Below are 17,031 nucleotides of genomic sequence, written 5' to 3'. Positions count from 1 at the left end.
TCGCTTTGGCACATAAACAAAGCAATTTACATACGAACGCACTCGCAGGCCTACAAATATACAAATATATATATATATATATATATATATGTATGTATGTATATATATACGTATATATATAGGAACATTGCAATTGCCTCTCTAAAGAGATTGTTGTAATTGTTGCTTTTATTTTTTCATGCCGTTGCACTCAATGACCAGCAACAAATGAAACAACAACAAATAACAAATCGAACGCAAATCCCAAAAAAAAATAAAGAAAAATAAAAGCAAAAAATTAAAATGAAAATGGGAAATACAAAGTGCACTTTACACCAAGGGAGAGAAGAAATAATTGTACAATAAAATGCAATTTGTTTACAACGATTTTAAGCTAATATTCCCCCAAGTCATGGTTTAAATAAGAGAGAAATGTAGATATCGATAAATAGATCAAAAAGCAAGATATATCGATAGTGTAGCCTTTTAGTTTAATATCGATATTCACAAGGATTCATCGTAAGATGACTTAACTACGTATTTATTTATATAAGGTTTCACTTTTACTTTCAATGAACTCCTATTTCGTATTATAAAATATAATGTATACCCATATTTATATTCTCTTTAATATTTTTATATTGTATGTCCATATCTAATGTTTCTCTTTTTCCTTTCTTTTTAGGTAAGTTTCTGCGTGTGTTTGACCAAACTAACTTTAATAAGTTGATATGTATGTAAGTTTATGAAAAAATAAGAAATATATAATATTATTCATTTTAAATACATTTTTTCCTCCCAAAGAATATTATATTTTTTGTCAAAGCATTTATGGAATAAAGTACAATTAATTGCAGATAATATATTTAGTTATATTACGACAATTTAAACCAATCCCATAGGATTTTATAATAATACAGAGTCCAAAAGTATGACTCTCAAGTTAAATACTTCGTTTAAAGTTCAAAATTCATTACGCACTCGAGCTAAGTTGAAAAGTAATATAATTGCTAAGCAAACTAATTCAAAATAAGTTAACCATTTTAACCTTTGATATTGGATGGAACTTTGTCTAGGAAAAATATTAGCTTTAGCTTTGGTTTTGTGTTTGTTCAATACAGGAAAAAAAATCAAACAAAGAAATTTTTATATGAATAATTATTAGGAAAATCAAAATTAAAAGATCCCATAACTATGTCAAAAATGCATTAATTTCAATTCGGAAAGCGTTCCTGTGTTAGTTTCTTGGCGCTTAACAAATCTGCATACTAAATTTAATATTTAAAAAAAATCAAAATGTATGTCAATTTTTGAACATTTTAACGATGTAACCCCTTATAAAATTTTGAAAAATAAAATTTTAAAAAATTTTTCAGCCTGTGGTGGCTAGATCGATTCAGCTGTTGATACTGATCATGAATATTTATGATTTATAGGGTCGGAAATGATTCCTTCACATATTTACAAGCTTCTGACTGAAATTATAATACATTTGGAAGGCAATAAAAATATTAAACTGTGGAAATTATTGAAATATATTTGTACGGCTTATAATTATATTCTTTTGAAAATTTCTGATATTTTAAATTTAATTATTAAGTTTTTTCACTTTGAAATGTTTCCAATTTAATTTGTTTAGCTTCTTGCTTAAGTCTTTGTCTTGAGCTTCTTAATCTTTAATAAGTTGTGGGCATATTTGATTTGTTGTTTATATGTAGGAATCCTGACTGTACTTTTGACATTTACATTTCGATTATATAACAAACACACTCACACGCAGCTACATAAGTATCTACATAATAAAACACACACGTACTCATTAATTATATAACAGGGTGACCCAAGAAGATGGAAAAGAATACACGAGAGATGAGGGTGGGTGGCATTTTTGCACCCTCTGTTTTTTCTAGAAAAAATATATATGAAGGAAAATGTTATTTTTGCAGAAAAGGGGAATAAAGAAATTGTTAAAATAAAAATATATAGAAATAATAAATAATACCTTCATCTAACAATTATTATGTTTTATTTAAACATTTCCTTAAATTTTTATAAATTAATATTTTCTGCGTCAAAGCTTGGCGCCTCATCTCTGTTTCCTTTTATATATTTTCCCTCCACATTTCCTCCCTTACTTTTTCTAATAAAAGCAAATATCATTGGGGTTAACTTGGCGTATACTTAATAAGTAATTCATACGCAACGTGGGCCGAGCATTGTGATAATTGTTTCCAAAGTGGAAATGGAAAGAAAGGAAAATGCAATAGGAAATGTAACAGGAAATCTTTATACGCAGAATATACATTTCTTAATATTTTCGTATAAATTTTAATTTTATGCCTTACTTTCCATTTACTTTTCAATGATTTTTGCAGCAGCTTTCTTTTACCAATTTTGTTTTCTGTTTTCCCTCTGAATGGGTTTAACTTTAATCGCGTGACATGCCATGAAATTGTTTCAATAATTGGATGCCACCCACGCAAACATAAGAAAAAAGATATATATTTATATAGACTTGAACTATATATGTTTATATAAAGCCATTTCTAAATGGAGTTTCTGGGATACAACCTCGATTTTTTGACTGCTTTCTCAAGTACATATTCCTATTTTGCCAATAAAAATTGTCTAATTTTGTACCTTTTTATTTATATTTATAAAATATACACATCTTAATTTGTAGAATATTAATTTCTTAATATTTATTAAATTATTTATTTATACACACTTTTCTAAACGAAAACATTTGTTGGTTAATTTTGTAATATTCAAAAAGCAGAGAAACTGCTTTGAAGAAAAATTGTTAACCAACCACCAACGCTAAATGGTAATTGGAAGGGGAGAGAGGAAGGAAAGGAAGTGGAGGTGGAAGTGGAAGGACTGTATAAAAGGCAGAGGAAAAGCCAGAGGAAAAGCCAGGAAAACCAGATGAGACGAGACCATAAAACCGACAAACGACGACACGACAGAAGAGGATGCGATGTCCAAAGGCAGTCATTTCACCGAAAGTCCCCACACACTCACAAACACACAGAGACACACACAAACACACATAGACAAACACACCAACACACACCCCCCTCTTAACCCCCTTAACCCACGCCTGCGTGTGTCGTTCCTTCCTTCTTCATGTTAAAGTGTTTGCTTCCTTTTTTTTATATACAGTGCACGCTCGATAGGATAGTTAATCCTTTAAATAATGTTGTTTATTTATTTATTAAATGAAAACATATGTTTTTCAAGTTGATTTACAAAAATAGGAGTCACAAAATACCTATTTTTAAATAAACTATGATCAATAATTATGTTTCAATCACTTTCTATTGTTTTTCAATACTTGAAGTTAACTTTAATTATCATTTAATTAATTTAAGTTAGAAGAATTACATAAATATACGAAATAATAAAATATATATGTATATATAATAATAAATATTTAAATATAATTAAAAACCTAGGGGATTTACCTTATAAAGATTTTGTTTTCTATTGTTTTGATAATTCACAAATATTTGCCCGATTTTTTCGATAACTAAGAAGTGGTACAAAACCAATGATATATTTAGGTGGTGTTTATTTTTCACCATACTTTTTTTCTATTGTTTAAAATTAAAAAGTTGACTTAAATTAAAATTTTAACTCAAGGAAATACGATTTTCAATAAGCAAATATAGCTTCTTAATTAAAATTCCGATTTTTTCGATAACTAAGAGATTGTAGAAATTCAGAGATATATTTAGGTGTTGTTAATTTTTTGTTAAATAATTTTCTTCCCTTGTTTCCAACTCCTTAAATATATTTTTTTCTGCTTAACTTATTTTGTATCCTTGCACAAGGACCCTTTTAACATCTCCTGTTTGTTTTTGCACCCCACTCACCTTTTTAGCATTTATTACATTCTTTGTTTTAGTCTCGCTTCTTCATCATCTTCTTTGGGGCAAATTTTAAATAATTTAGCACGCCAACTCCTCCTCCTCCTCCTCCTCCTCCTCCTTATTCTCCTTCTTCTTCTCCTTTCCTCCTTCCCCCCATTTTCGGACTGTGGTGAATTACAAGTGTCGAATGGAAAAATCGTGACCGGGACATGGTGGAGTGGGTGGTGGCTTCGTAGCTTCCTGCTTTGCCAGTTGTTTTTTTCATGTGTTGAAATCAGAGTCATGTTGAGTTAGTTTTTCCATTTCCACGGGGGTGGTTGTATGTGTGTGTGTTTGTGTCTTTTTGGTGGAAATAGAGGAAGCGACTGCCTTTTGTAGCATATTTAGCAGGGCAGCGTTTCGTCTGCTGTTCGAGTAATAAGTATGTAGAATATATGCAACAAATTTAATTTTAATAAACAGTGAAGACAGGAAACTTCCCCTTAATAATTTTTCCGTTTTGCCAAAGTATTGGAAGTTCTTTGCAATTTAATTAAATTAAGAATGTATGAAAATATCCTAGTTCCCGACAGTTTGTAATCGTATTTTATTTTTTAAGTCCAAAAAAATTTTGCTTGCAAGGACAATAACTTATTTTTAGTGTGGTACTTCGGGACTCTGGGGAATTAAAGCATTTTATAAAAGAAAAAATGTGTTAAAATGTTTAATAAAGACTTTTAATTATTTGATAGTTTTTGAAATAAATATAGTCATAGTAAACTTAATTTGTACAAATAGAATACCCTTAAAATCTTTGAAGTTTTCATTGGCCATTGAAAAATATATAAAATAAACCATTGATTATTCTTTAACTTGTTTATATATATAATATATGTATTTTTTTAATTTGTGCAAAGATTTTTACTAAGTACAATTATTTCTTACTAACTTAATACCATTTCTTTTTCTTTCAGGTAAGGATATAACAAGTTCTCTTTTATTATTTGTCTCTTGAAATACTTTTATATGGAAATAGCAAAGCGATGTATCTGTCCTATGTGAGTATTCTAAAAGAGAATATGATTGCTAAGACACCCTTTTTTTGTATAAATTAATCTCTACATGACGAGTTAGTTACTAATTGATTAAATAACTCAAGAAATATATATAATAATGAAAGAACGAGGGATACAAATTAAAATTCCTAATGAAGTACATTTTTTGATTAGTATTTTACCAATAACCTTTAACATATAATAATGATATTCATTCTTAAAACCAGTTTTTTGTTTAGTAACATAAACTATTTGGATTTGGATATAAAAACTATTATTGGGAGCAGGAACTGGAACTTCTTATTATATTAAATTTTATTATGGATAGTTGCCGTTTTCCAAGTGCAATGTTATTTTCTCCTTGCATTTTTCTTGGCATTTGTGGAAAGCTCTTATTTCCAGCCTGGAAAATGTCAATCGTTGGGCAGAATTTTCACAGTTTTTACTGTTGTTGTTGTTGTTTTTCTTTTGCTCTCGCTTCGAACTTCTCTAGGCCATGTCCGCCATTTTTCCGGGCTTTTCCCTCCTTGCCCCCAGCTCCTCCAGCTCCCTCTTCTTCTTCTTCTCCTCCTCCTCTTGCTTCTCGTCCTTCTCCTCTTCCTTCCTCCTGCTCCTTCCTTGGGCTCTCTCTTTTGGTCCGTTGCTAACCAATAAGTTTGTGACTTCCGCCAAATAGCGCGAGACACGCACTAACATATGTACATATATACATACTTACATATGTACATACATATATGTATGATGTATGATGTATGTATGTACATGTACCTACATACCCACTCTCCCCTCACCGACCCTACTCTTCCCCCTTTCTGCCCCTTGGCAACATTCACTCCGCCATTTTGAAATTGATACACAGCCGAAAACGGAGCTGCTGATGGAAAACCTAGTGTTGGTCGAAGAGAGAGAGACGATGGAAGAGGGATGTAGGGTATGTGCTATACACAGAAGAAAAAATGTAGGATTATTCCGGATAAATTATATGTTTATTTCTGTAAGTTCCATAGATGAAACATATAAGAATTTCAGCAAATATAAACTAAATTGTGGTTTATTTAGGGAATTTTTTAATTCGTTCTTCTTATATATCTAAATTCCTTGTGGAAATTTAGGAAAAACAATTCCATATGGATAATATATAAGGTTCAGAGAAAAATTAATCCATGTATTTCTATTTAATATTTTAATCTGTATGGAGCACACACACAGTTAGAACCCATTGAGAATTACAAAGACTCAAGAGGTTAACAATTTGTAAAAACTAAAGAAAAATAAAGTCAATAAATGTCACCAACATTTTGCTCAGTGTAACACTAGGGCTGTTGATGTGGTGGCTGAAATTTGAGGAGGGAACAAGTGGATTTTAGAGTGCAGCAGGTGCACAGAAACACACACACACACACACACAGCAACACCAAATGCATTTGGCCCAAAACGCACACCAACACATATCATCTACATGCACATATATAAACATATATGTATGTATGTGTGTATTTATGTACCCACACCCACATCCCCACAAGGATGCTCTCAAAGCTCACAAAACGCACACACATATACATATATATGTATATATATGTATGTATAGGGAAACACGCACACGAACTTTCCATATTTTCCAGGCGAGTTGGAAATATTTGCTTTGGCTTCAGTTTTGTTGCCATCTGTGTTTCGCAGGCCAGCAAAATCATTTGCACCCTACTTTTACTCACCCTACTCTGCAGGCCATCTTCCTTTTTTGGTACTCTTCCTTATGTATGCTATATATACATTTCTTCCTGTTACCCTAATTCTCTTTCTTCTTCCTTGCCCTTTCTTATATTTCATTTTCCCCTCTCTTTTCTCTTTGATCCATTTCTTTTGGTCTTTCGAGATCGCTTTTCTTTTCGTAAAGATATTTCACGCTTTGCCTGCAATTCACAAGCCCATAGGTTATATTTCGCTAAATTATTGCTCTCTTATCTGCCGACCCATTTTATATTTTCCCCAATTTATAAAGTAAAATTAGATTATTTTAAATTTATATCCAGAATTGTCGGTCAGTGTAGGTAGCACTGCCCCCTGCTTTTATGCCTGCGTCAATGCACCTCTCTGTTCTTCTTTACCCCTTCACTTGTGTTGTGGTACCGTTAGTTTTGCAGTCAGATGTGGCTGTTGTTGTGGGTGTATGCTGTTGTTGTTGGTGTATGCTGTTGTTGTAGGTGTATGCTGGTGTTGTTGGTGTTGTTGGTGTTGTTGGTGTTGTTGGTGCAAGCGAGACAATTGCATTTCCAGTACAAAAGAATTTAACAAACACATACATACGCTTTTCCTCCCATCCTGTCATCACTAATCGTTAACCCAACAGTGCGATGCAAATCTTTGGCCAGAGCTAAAAACACTAGTACAGAGACAGTTGTAAGGGTTAAATAAAGAGGGCCAAGTTGAGTTGGAAGTTCAGACAGAAAGTCAAATGATGGCAATGGCTTAAGTCAATCAAAAACTTCAGAATCGATAAAATCAACAACAAAACAATAAAGAAACTAACATCGGAACTCCGAGGTTATATGCCATTGCTGGGAATATATAAGCTAACTAAGCTTAAAATATTTATATTTTTCGAATAGATATTTATTGTTATTTTTATATGACAATTTTTTCGAAAAATCAAAGTTTAAAAATCGCATAACTTTGTCAAAAATGCATTAATTTCAATTCGGAAGCCGTTTCTGTGCTAGTTGTTTGTCGGTTAAGAAATCTGCATACCACATTTAATAATACGAAAAATTCAAATTTTGTGTAGATTTTTGCACATTTTAACGATGTAACCCTTATAAAATTTTCAAAAAATTTATAAAATTTTTTTTTTACCTGAGATGGCCAGAACGATTTGCCTGTTAATGCTGATCAAGAATATATATGATTTATAGGGTCGGAAATGCCTCCTTCATATATTTTCAAGCTTCTGACTTAAACAATTATACCCTTGAAAGGGTATAAAACACACATTACGTATACGTCATGTTGTCCAAACATTTCCACTGTAGAGTGATAAGGGAGAAATCGAAGTCAAAATGAATTATGGAAATACAAAATGGATTAACAAACGATATTTAATAAATAATATTTAAACGTAATACCATATTTTACATTCCATCTTATGAAAATATTATGTTTAAATTGATTAAAAATAATACATAATACCATAATGTAAGGGATAAACTTGATATATTTATTCTACCCTGTGATATTAATGGGAATATCAATCACAACATAAACCGAAGAAATAAACAATAAATTAAATTAGTAAAGAAAATGCCTTGGGGGAAAAGCTAAAGACATACTAAAAATGGGGGTACTACGGAGAAGTATTAATGGGTAAAACGGTCAACGAATCTGGGGGCACTGAGAGAATCAAAAAGTAGAATCAGAGTGCAAAGCATAGCGGCGAAAGAAGGCAAAGTGAAAGAACAGCGTGAAATTCCAATGAAATTACGTATGAATGATTTTTATTATTAAAGTGCGCCATTGCTTCGTCGACTGGTTGTTCGTTTGCTATATATGTATGTATATATACATATATGTATGTATATATATATGCACTATATACATATGTGCCCACATATATATGTATATATAGCCAGATATAATACAATAAGCAGAGACATCGCCTCCTATATACAAATGTACTGACCAGCGCTTATTTACGACTAAGTATGTCACAATTAGTCGTCTGGGTGATAAATATTCACGAGTTGCTCTGCTTTGATTGAACTTTCAACTGAAACTTGGATTTCAATTTGAACATTTGAATACAAAAGTGAAATTTACCATAAACTATAAGATTAATTCGAATTGAATTATTAATTGATTATGTATTTCTTTTACATTTACAAAATATTTATTAAATTTGTGCTTTTACAGTTGTGTTTTTCTTGAGTGAACCCATTTGCTTGGGTTCTTAAATTGTTTGCTCTAATTAAATCTTATCTAAGCAATTTTAAGTACACGTTTTTTTTCATTGCAATAAAATTAAACAAAAACAGAAATCCGTTGAGCAAAGTTTGGGGGCAATGTCTGTACTTTGGTATGAACACCTACAAAAAAAAAAGGGAAAACGTGAAATCAATCAATAAACCTATAGGCATTAGGACTAGAGCAGTCATAAGGCAAAACTGATCAATAAATGTGCGTATTATACTTTTTTCCTATATCCGCTTAATCCGGTATATATATGTATATATATACCGATTTATAGGGAACTCAACTTGCAGGTTAACCTACAGCCAAAAGGCAATCGAAGGCTATCCTGTCTCGTCGTGGCCTTCGTCACTACCTCGCCCCCGTTCCACATCCAGTTGAATGATTTTTCTGCCTTTCTGGTGACGACGAAAAAGCGATTAAAGCGCAACTCCCGATAAATATGGAGACCAAAAGAATCGGACAAAAAAAAATGAGTGACTATAGTCGGTCTGCCCCTGAGTCACCCATCTCATCACCATCCTCTCTCACGAAATCACTCAACACTTTATCCCCCGAATCGATATCCGTACCTTATTTATACAAAGAGAGGTTCAATGAAAAGCATTAATGTTTATTTATTTTGAGCGGTACAATAGTGTTTTTGTGCGGTACAGTGATGTTATTAATGAATTAAGTTGAACTGTAATTAGAGTACTATCGTAGAGTATTAATGGGTTACACTGGAATCAATATTATTTACAATAGTATCGTAATACGTTAGCAAAGAAATACTGAGGCAGTACTGTTGGTCAAATAATACAATAATTTAAATTGAGGTACATATTTACAGTAGTACCGTGGTACACTTCCCACTCTTTCCTTGAGCTTCTGCCACTTCCTTTGAACTCGTTATCTTTAATATGTACCGACAAACATACATAGTTATAAATGAATGTTCTTTCCTCGGGTGATTTTTGGTACATAATGTACATATAGTATTTCCCCTTGATAAGGAAACCCATTTTATGCCATTAACTATAGCAAACCATGTCCCCCTTTCGCTAAAAATAAACCAATTATTTCCTGCAATTTTGTTTTTTTTTTATATTATTTTTGTATTAATGTAAATATTCCTTACAAATTCCATTTGCCTAAGGTATTCAAATATTTGTCGTAGCAACAGAGAACCAAAGAAAAATAATATTATTAAAAAAAAAAAAAAAAAAAAACTAGATGCGGTAATGTTTTGTTGCTGCTGCTTTGTCTGGTATTTTGGCAATTTTCGGTTTTGTTTTGTTTCATTTCGTTTTATTCTCTAGCCGCTGTATATTTTTATACATTTTTGATAAACAGAAAAATGGTTGAGAGACAAAGTCGATTACCTCATATGAAATATTAGATGTTGACACGGCGACAACAATAAAATGGCACAAAAGAAAAAGGCAGGCGAATTTTTTAACTATTTTATTTATTTTTAAAATATTTTTGCTAGCTAATTTCACGTCTGACTTCTGTGCTTATGATAGGACATCAAATTCATGCAGGAATTCGAGAACGGTCACCTTTTTTTTAGTTAGGTGGCAACGCTAAGGAACACAGGAAACAAATATCCTTTTGGATTGGATTAATAAACTGTTTCCATCTTCTTTGCTTTTTAACAAAACCTCTGTTAAAATCTCGATAATTCTCAATACGAGATTGAAATATTGAATTTACATTTAATTATTTTGATTTTTCCTTGCTGAAAATGTGATAATTTTGAACTGATCCCCGTGTTTATCCTGTTCAATTTCTTTGCTTTTACTTTTGAACGTGTTTGCCTTTTATTTATATTTTTATTTTTACTACTATTTCATTTGTGCTCGCCTCTGCCGCTGCTGACGTCGCTGTTGTGTCCGCTGACTCTGTCGCTGTCAGCGTCGCCGCTTTGACGATTTGCGCTTTGCGTTGCGCTTACTCACAATCAAATCTCACGCCGCATTTTTAGTCTCAATAATAACTGAAACGAAAAACACGCGCAGCCGAAACGAAGCGCAAACCAAAAAAAAAAGAAAGAAAGAAAAAAAACGCAAAAGCGAAGAACGGAAAGAAAACGGGGGAAAAAAAAACAAAAGAGAAGTAAAAACTCAAAGCGAAAACGACGAAACATCGCGTCAGTTGATTTTTATTTATTACGGCACTCTTTCGTCCGATTTTTTGTTGTTGTTTCTAGTGTGAGTGTGTTCATTGTTTTTGCATTTTGCGTTTGCTCAAATAGTAAATTAAACTGTTTTCAAAGTGTGAACGAGTGGCGGCGAGAGAGGAAGAGCGAACTCGTCGTTCGTCGTCACTCGCTGCATTTTTTGTTGTCGTGGGTCGTCGTCTCTGTTTTCCACTGACTGGGTCGCTCTCTTTCACTCTCCTGCAACACCCCTCTCTCGCGGTCTCTCACTCCCGCGCCATCTCTTGTCGTCATTCTGGCCGTTTTTTTCCTTTTATTTTTTTTTGTTCAACATAATCAGACGCCGTCAATGTCTCGCGACTTTGCGAGAGTAAAGGTGCTGCCCGCTAAGCTGTTTTTCCGCCAAAATCTGGCTTTTATTTGGTCAGCAGGTGCAATTCGATAAAAATCAATAAAGTTTGATTTCAATCAAATTATGACAATGTCAATGTGTTATTATATCAGGTTGCAAAATGTATTTCCCCACAATGAAATAGTATCTACAGATGTACTTCAAGTGCCTCTTAGTAAACAAAACCTAAAGAGTAAATATATTGTATTGCGAAAATTGTTTATTGTTCTGTCCTTCAATTAGCTTTTACAAATGTATATTATGTATGTAAGAAGAAAAACAAATTGGCTACTTATGTCCCCTATGTACATACATATATTTATATTTAAATACCTATTTATACAAGTTGGCAACACTTGCAGTGTTTATGTGCGAAACGTAAGCGATTAATGATGCTAATGATGTTCAGGTGAAGAAGGAAAAAAAAAATAATTTGAATTAATTAATTTTACATATCTCTTAATTTAAATTCATAAATTTTCACAAAAACTCCTGTATTTAATAGCATAAAACATAGTTAACTGTGTCGTTGGTGGTTCCTCTTTTGCTCTTCGCTTCTTATGCTGCAGTTTCTCTCCTCGTCTTCTTTCGCACCACTTGTTCTTCCTCTTGCCATCGCTCTGTTTTTTTCTTCTTTTTTTTATAATGTTTTTTTGCCATTGTTTTGTTTTAGCATTCGCAGCATGTTAATTTGTTGTTTCTCGTTCTCTGTGGTTTTCATGGGGCTCTTATTTTATTTTTCTCGCCCGTGTGTTGTGTTGTGTGCCTTTTACTCTCAGTTCGTTATCAAAAGGGAAACAACAACCACAGGCAAAAAGCAAACGACAAAACAAACGACATACAGAGAGAAGCCGATAAACGTCAAAAGCTGTCGCCTGTTTGAGACGTTTTGCTTTTCCCCCCCATCTCTCTTAAAGCTTTATACATTTTAATTAGTTTTGTGTTTACCCTCCTCCTTCCTCCTTGTTCTTTTGCCTCTCCTTTTCTCTCTCTTTCTTCTTCTTGCCCTATTTTGTTCTAATTGATTATGTGATTTGTTTAGAATTTCTTATAGGAAACAGTTACGAATTAAAGTCCAATTAGGTGGGCATATTTCTTATTGGCATTGTGTATTAAATGTACAAATAACTAGGGAATCTTGTATTTTATATTTTAATTTCGTTGGAAAATAAAAATCATTATCTTTGGCTGACCCAGTTGATATGTATTTCTAGATTTTGCTATTTAAGATCTTCGATAGCATATCTTTTTGTTGTATTTGTATTTATATTTATATTTTCTTTTCTTATTTGTACTTTTCTTTCTCTCCTCTATCCTTATCCCTGTCTCCATCTCTCTTAGTCGCTGTTTTTTAGTCTCTGATTTGCTGTTTTTTTTTTTATTTTTTATTGCGCGACAACTGCTTAACAATTTACAATTATGTGTATGTATGCAATAATTTACAGTGGAAACTCGAATATTGAGACTGTAATGTAAAAAAAAATTAAAATGTAATCGCATTTGTGCTTTGTTTACATTTTGCGAAAGATGGCAAAGTCCGAGATAGGGTATGGATATACGATATCTCATGGTCGTCGCTAACGATGCTCCACTGTGTAGATCCGTGTGCACATCTGACGATTATATGGGCGTTGTGTGTGTTTGTTGATTGACTCAACTTGACGACGGCGACACACGCGCGCCCAATTCACAAAACTTTGTTTTATACATTGAATCTTTTATTTTATTTTATTTTTTTGTGTTATTTGTTATGCTGCGCGATTACGTCAGCTGACATTCGGTTTTGGTTTTTTTTTTCGGGGACCTGGGAAAGCAATTCGTACATGTGTCCGCACAAACACATTAACTAACTCTCCCGTATGCAAAACAAAAAAAAATTAAATAAATAAAAATAACGAAAACTAAAACAACAACAAAAAAATAGGTAGAGACGGTGTGTAGAAAAAGTTAATCATTTGGCACTTGCATTTGTTGTTGGCCTGTTTCGGGTGAAAGTTGCACAGATCAAATGGAGGAAAAATCGACGACTACGAATCGCAAAAAAAGTGCAACTCAAACTCAACTCATCCGTTAAAAACACACACACAACAAAAAATAAAAAAAAAAATAATAAAATAAAAAACAAAAACAAAAAACAAAATACGAGAAGACCAGTGAAAATTGCAGACCCGAAGTTAATTGATTTTCATGTCCGTTGTTGAAAACCGAAATCCTAAATATGCAAAAGTGAGTATAAAAAGATACAGAAGTACGTTTACTCGATATTTCAAGCCATTGACTTTTGTTTTGTGTATAGAGATACATATATGTACATATGAATTTCATTTTGTTTCCAAGATTTTATTATTACAAATTATTTAAATTGAAAATAGTTCGTTTATAGCGTCCCAAATAAATTTTATGCGCTAGCCAGTGTAGAGTGACCTTAGTAATTATTCGTTCTCCCTTTCCCATTCCCTCTTGCTCCATTGCCTGTCATTGGCAAGACAACCGTTAGCTTGCATACAATCGGCAAAATAACGACACAAATGCGCACTCCTAGTGCCATCTCTTTCCCCACTTCAAACCATTACACTAGCCGTCATACAAATAGTCAACAAACGCGTATACATACACTGACATATTAAATGATTTTAAGATTAAAACAACTGTTTATTGTTAAACAAATATAATATAGAAAGAAAATCTTTCTTGGTAAATCGTTCTTTATAAATCGAGGAGAGTTTGGGATTTAAAAGGGAAAGCAATAATTATCGGTAGCGATACTTATCTTTAAACGTTAACACAACAAAAAAAAAACCCTCTAGAAAATTGAAACAAATGTAAGGCAACAGCAGCAGCATAAACACAGTAAGAAAATCCGAATGCAGTGGGAAATGTGCAAGCTTTCTAACGTCGCAGTCACTAGCAGAGCAGAGGCAGCGCAGTCGTCGGCCTTGCCAACAAGAACAAACGCGAAGCATCGCGAAGCGTGTAGTGCGTGGAGGGGTAGACAAAGAGGAGAAAGGAGTGAAAATGAGGAGAGCGGCGGAGAGGAGCAGTTTGTAGCCGAGCCGCCAAGCAAGGAGAGCAGCTGTCGGCTCTCGCCCTCTCAGAGCATTTCGTGTGCAGACGGCGTTGGTGTCGGTTTCGTTTTGGTTTTGTCGGCGGCGGTTGCTAAACACAATTTAAGTTCACTCGGTTAGCAGACATTACAAACACATACATATACGCATACGCAATGTGGTGCACAGACATACGGACAAGTACTGGCCAGAAGAAACCAGAAAAAAAAGGCCGCAAAATACACCCATCGAACATTCGTTGAGTCGCGTTCAGTTTGTTTTATTCGCATTCGTGCTTGTGTGATCTGTATTCGTGTGCTTGTGTGTTTGTGTGTGGATTGGATTTGCCAATTTTAGTCGACTGGCTCTCAGTTACGAACTTAAACTTAAAGAGCGAGCAACGTGACGTGTCGCTGAAATTCGCGCACAACTTCCTACAAAAAGAAATCGGCAAAAAAAAAGCCGAAACTTGTTTTTTTAATTTTATTTTTTTTATTGTGCATCATTCAATGTATGTGTGAGTGTGAGTGCGAAAATACAAAGCAAGAGAAGAGCGAAAGAGCGCCGGCCGAGAGAGAGAGAGAGAGAGAGCAGCTGATTTTCGCCGGCAAGTGTAAGTGTGTCAGCTGTTTCTCAAGCCCTCTCTGTTAACAGTGCGATAGAGGGAGAAAGAGCGCTAGTTCAGAGCGAATATGTTATGTCTTGCACGCCATCTCCTCTTTGTGCTGCATTTGCTTTTGTAATGCACGAACAACAAATGCAGCAGCCAGGCCTGCAAATACAAGAAATACAAAGGCAAAGACAACAAATCGAAATAAATAGAATTCACCAACAACATCCACTGTGGAGAATTGATGAAGAAGAACCGCCGCAAATACAACAAACAAGCCAGCAGCATATACCACAAATTCATCGAAACATACCATCGGCATTACCACCAAGGCTGCAACAAATACCAGAAGAATTTCGGAATATATCGCAAAAAATATTTAACAAACAACAAGAAACAACAGCTACAATTATAAACCAAATAACTGAATTGAAACCATTTCAACAAATTCCTATAATACAACAAAAACAACAGCAAATTTATCAAATTGCAACAGAGTTGCAAAAACAAGAAATATCACAGCAAATAGCTGGACAACAGCAGCAACCAAAAATACCGAGAAAACGTAGTGCAACAACAATAACCACCACGACGACGGCAGCAACGAACAGCAACAACAGCTGCAGCAGCAGTAGTTGCAACAACAACAACAACAACAGCAGCAACAGCGGCGGCTACATAATGTTAGCCTCTGCCGGCGCCTCTGCTGCCGCCGCTCGCAAACGCAGTCGCAGCGCCAGCAACGGTAGCAAACGCAACGCTGGCAGCGGCCGCAAATTAACGAAGAGCGTGAGTGTTTTTTTTTTTTTTTATTATTATTTCCTTTGTTCTGTTCCTCTCTCTGTTTACATTAAGCGGTTTCGCCTGCACGTGCTAGTTTCAAACAGAGTGAGAGCGGGAGAGTGCTTGTTCTGTGCGCCCAGCCGGCGGTGACTGCGACGCGACGTCAGAAATATTTAACAGAAATTGGGCAACATAACACAAAATGTTAATGTTAACCCAATGGATATTAAAAAAAAAAAAATTGAAGCATAGAGAGCGTGTAAAATTAAATTCAATTTGGAGATGGTAATGAGAACAAATATAGAAGCCCCTACAGTAAAAGTGAAAATAGGGAGATTTGGGGAATTAGAAAAGGGAATACGAAAACACTTGAATTTGTAAAAAAAAAACCTGGCAGGAAATAATCAAATAGATTTTTGGGAGATTACAAAATATAAATGATTGAAATCTAATTAAATATAACATTTAGCTTAACGGTTTTATCGTTCGATTGTAAAGCATATAAATTTGTGGGTCTCTAAATTTTTATTATTTATTTTATTTCCTGTTTTTATACGTTTTAAATTATTAAACATATTTACAAACGTATGTATGTTTGCTTAAAAATTAAAGCAACAACAACAACGAGAAGCGGCAGATGAACCGTTTTATATTTTATTCATTCATTTTTCGAAGCGAACCAGATGTTGTAGTTGCAAGGTTCTCTAGCGTTCGCTCTCTTAGTTTTCTCTCTCTCGCGCTCTCACATATTCGTTATCGTGTCAACTTCGTTTCCACTTCGGCTTCGCATTCGTTTCTAAAAATAAAACAGCGTGTGCTTGCATGCATGTATGTGAGTGTGTGCTGCTGCTGCTGTATTTATTTGTCTGTGGGCAAAAGGCAATGAAAACGAAAATTTGCGTGACGTCTCTCGACCTTGACTCATCGACGTGAACTGCAGTGTTGCCAGTTTAGCTTATTTCTGGCTAGATTTAGCTTCTTGGAAAGTGGAAAATGAAATATTTTAATGTTCTCTCAGCAATAATTACATCAATATTAATTTATTTATTGTACCGTTGCGAATCTGGGTTATTTTAGTTAGTATAAAAATTACTATTATGTTAACATTAGCTTCTGGTTTCTGGTAATTTTTTATTCCTAGTTTATTTTATGCGCTCATAACCAGGCAACACTGGTGAACTGTTAAACTGCGCTAGCAGCGGCAAAAGC

General features: G+C 33.9%; 1 protein-coding gene across 10 annotated transcripts in view; it reads left to right on the top strand.

Annotated features, from left to right (window-relative positions):
- Tlk (Tousled-like kinase) overlaps positions 1-17,031 on the top strand; it is an 83,492-nt gene that overhangs the window by 54,856 nt on the left and 11,605 nt on the right. The window contains exons 2-3 of one of the 10 annotated variants that reach the window (XM_086836591.1): positions 4,808-4,891; positions 13,310-13,611. The exons of 4 other annotated variants lie outside the window; for them this stretch is intronic. In XM_086836591.1, the coding sequence (XP_086692717.1) occupies positions 13,573-13,611 (39 nt within the window). In that variant the 5' untranslated portion in view covers positions 4,808-4,891; positions 13,310-13,572. Of the gene's footprint in view, positions 1-641; positions 717-4,807; positions 4,892-10,794; positions 11,047-13,309; positions 13,612-13,742; positions 15,829-17,031 lie in introns of those variants that run through there. 5 more of the 10 variants (XM_086836593.1, XM_086836590.1, XM_020953038.2 and 2 more) reach the window with 5 other exon arrangements.

This window comes from Drosophila serrata, unplaced genomic scaffold (assembly GCF_035046125.1).
Source record: "Drosophila serrata isolate PLE 108 unplaced genomic scaffold, ASM3504612v1 contig_285, whole genome shotgun sequence".
Classification (NCBI taxonomy): Eukaryota; Metazoa; Arthropoda; class Insecta; order Diptera; family Drosophilidae; genus Drosophila; species Drosophila serrata.
This window is presented reverse-complemented; position numbering and strand designations above follow the sequence as displayed.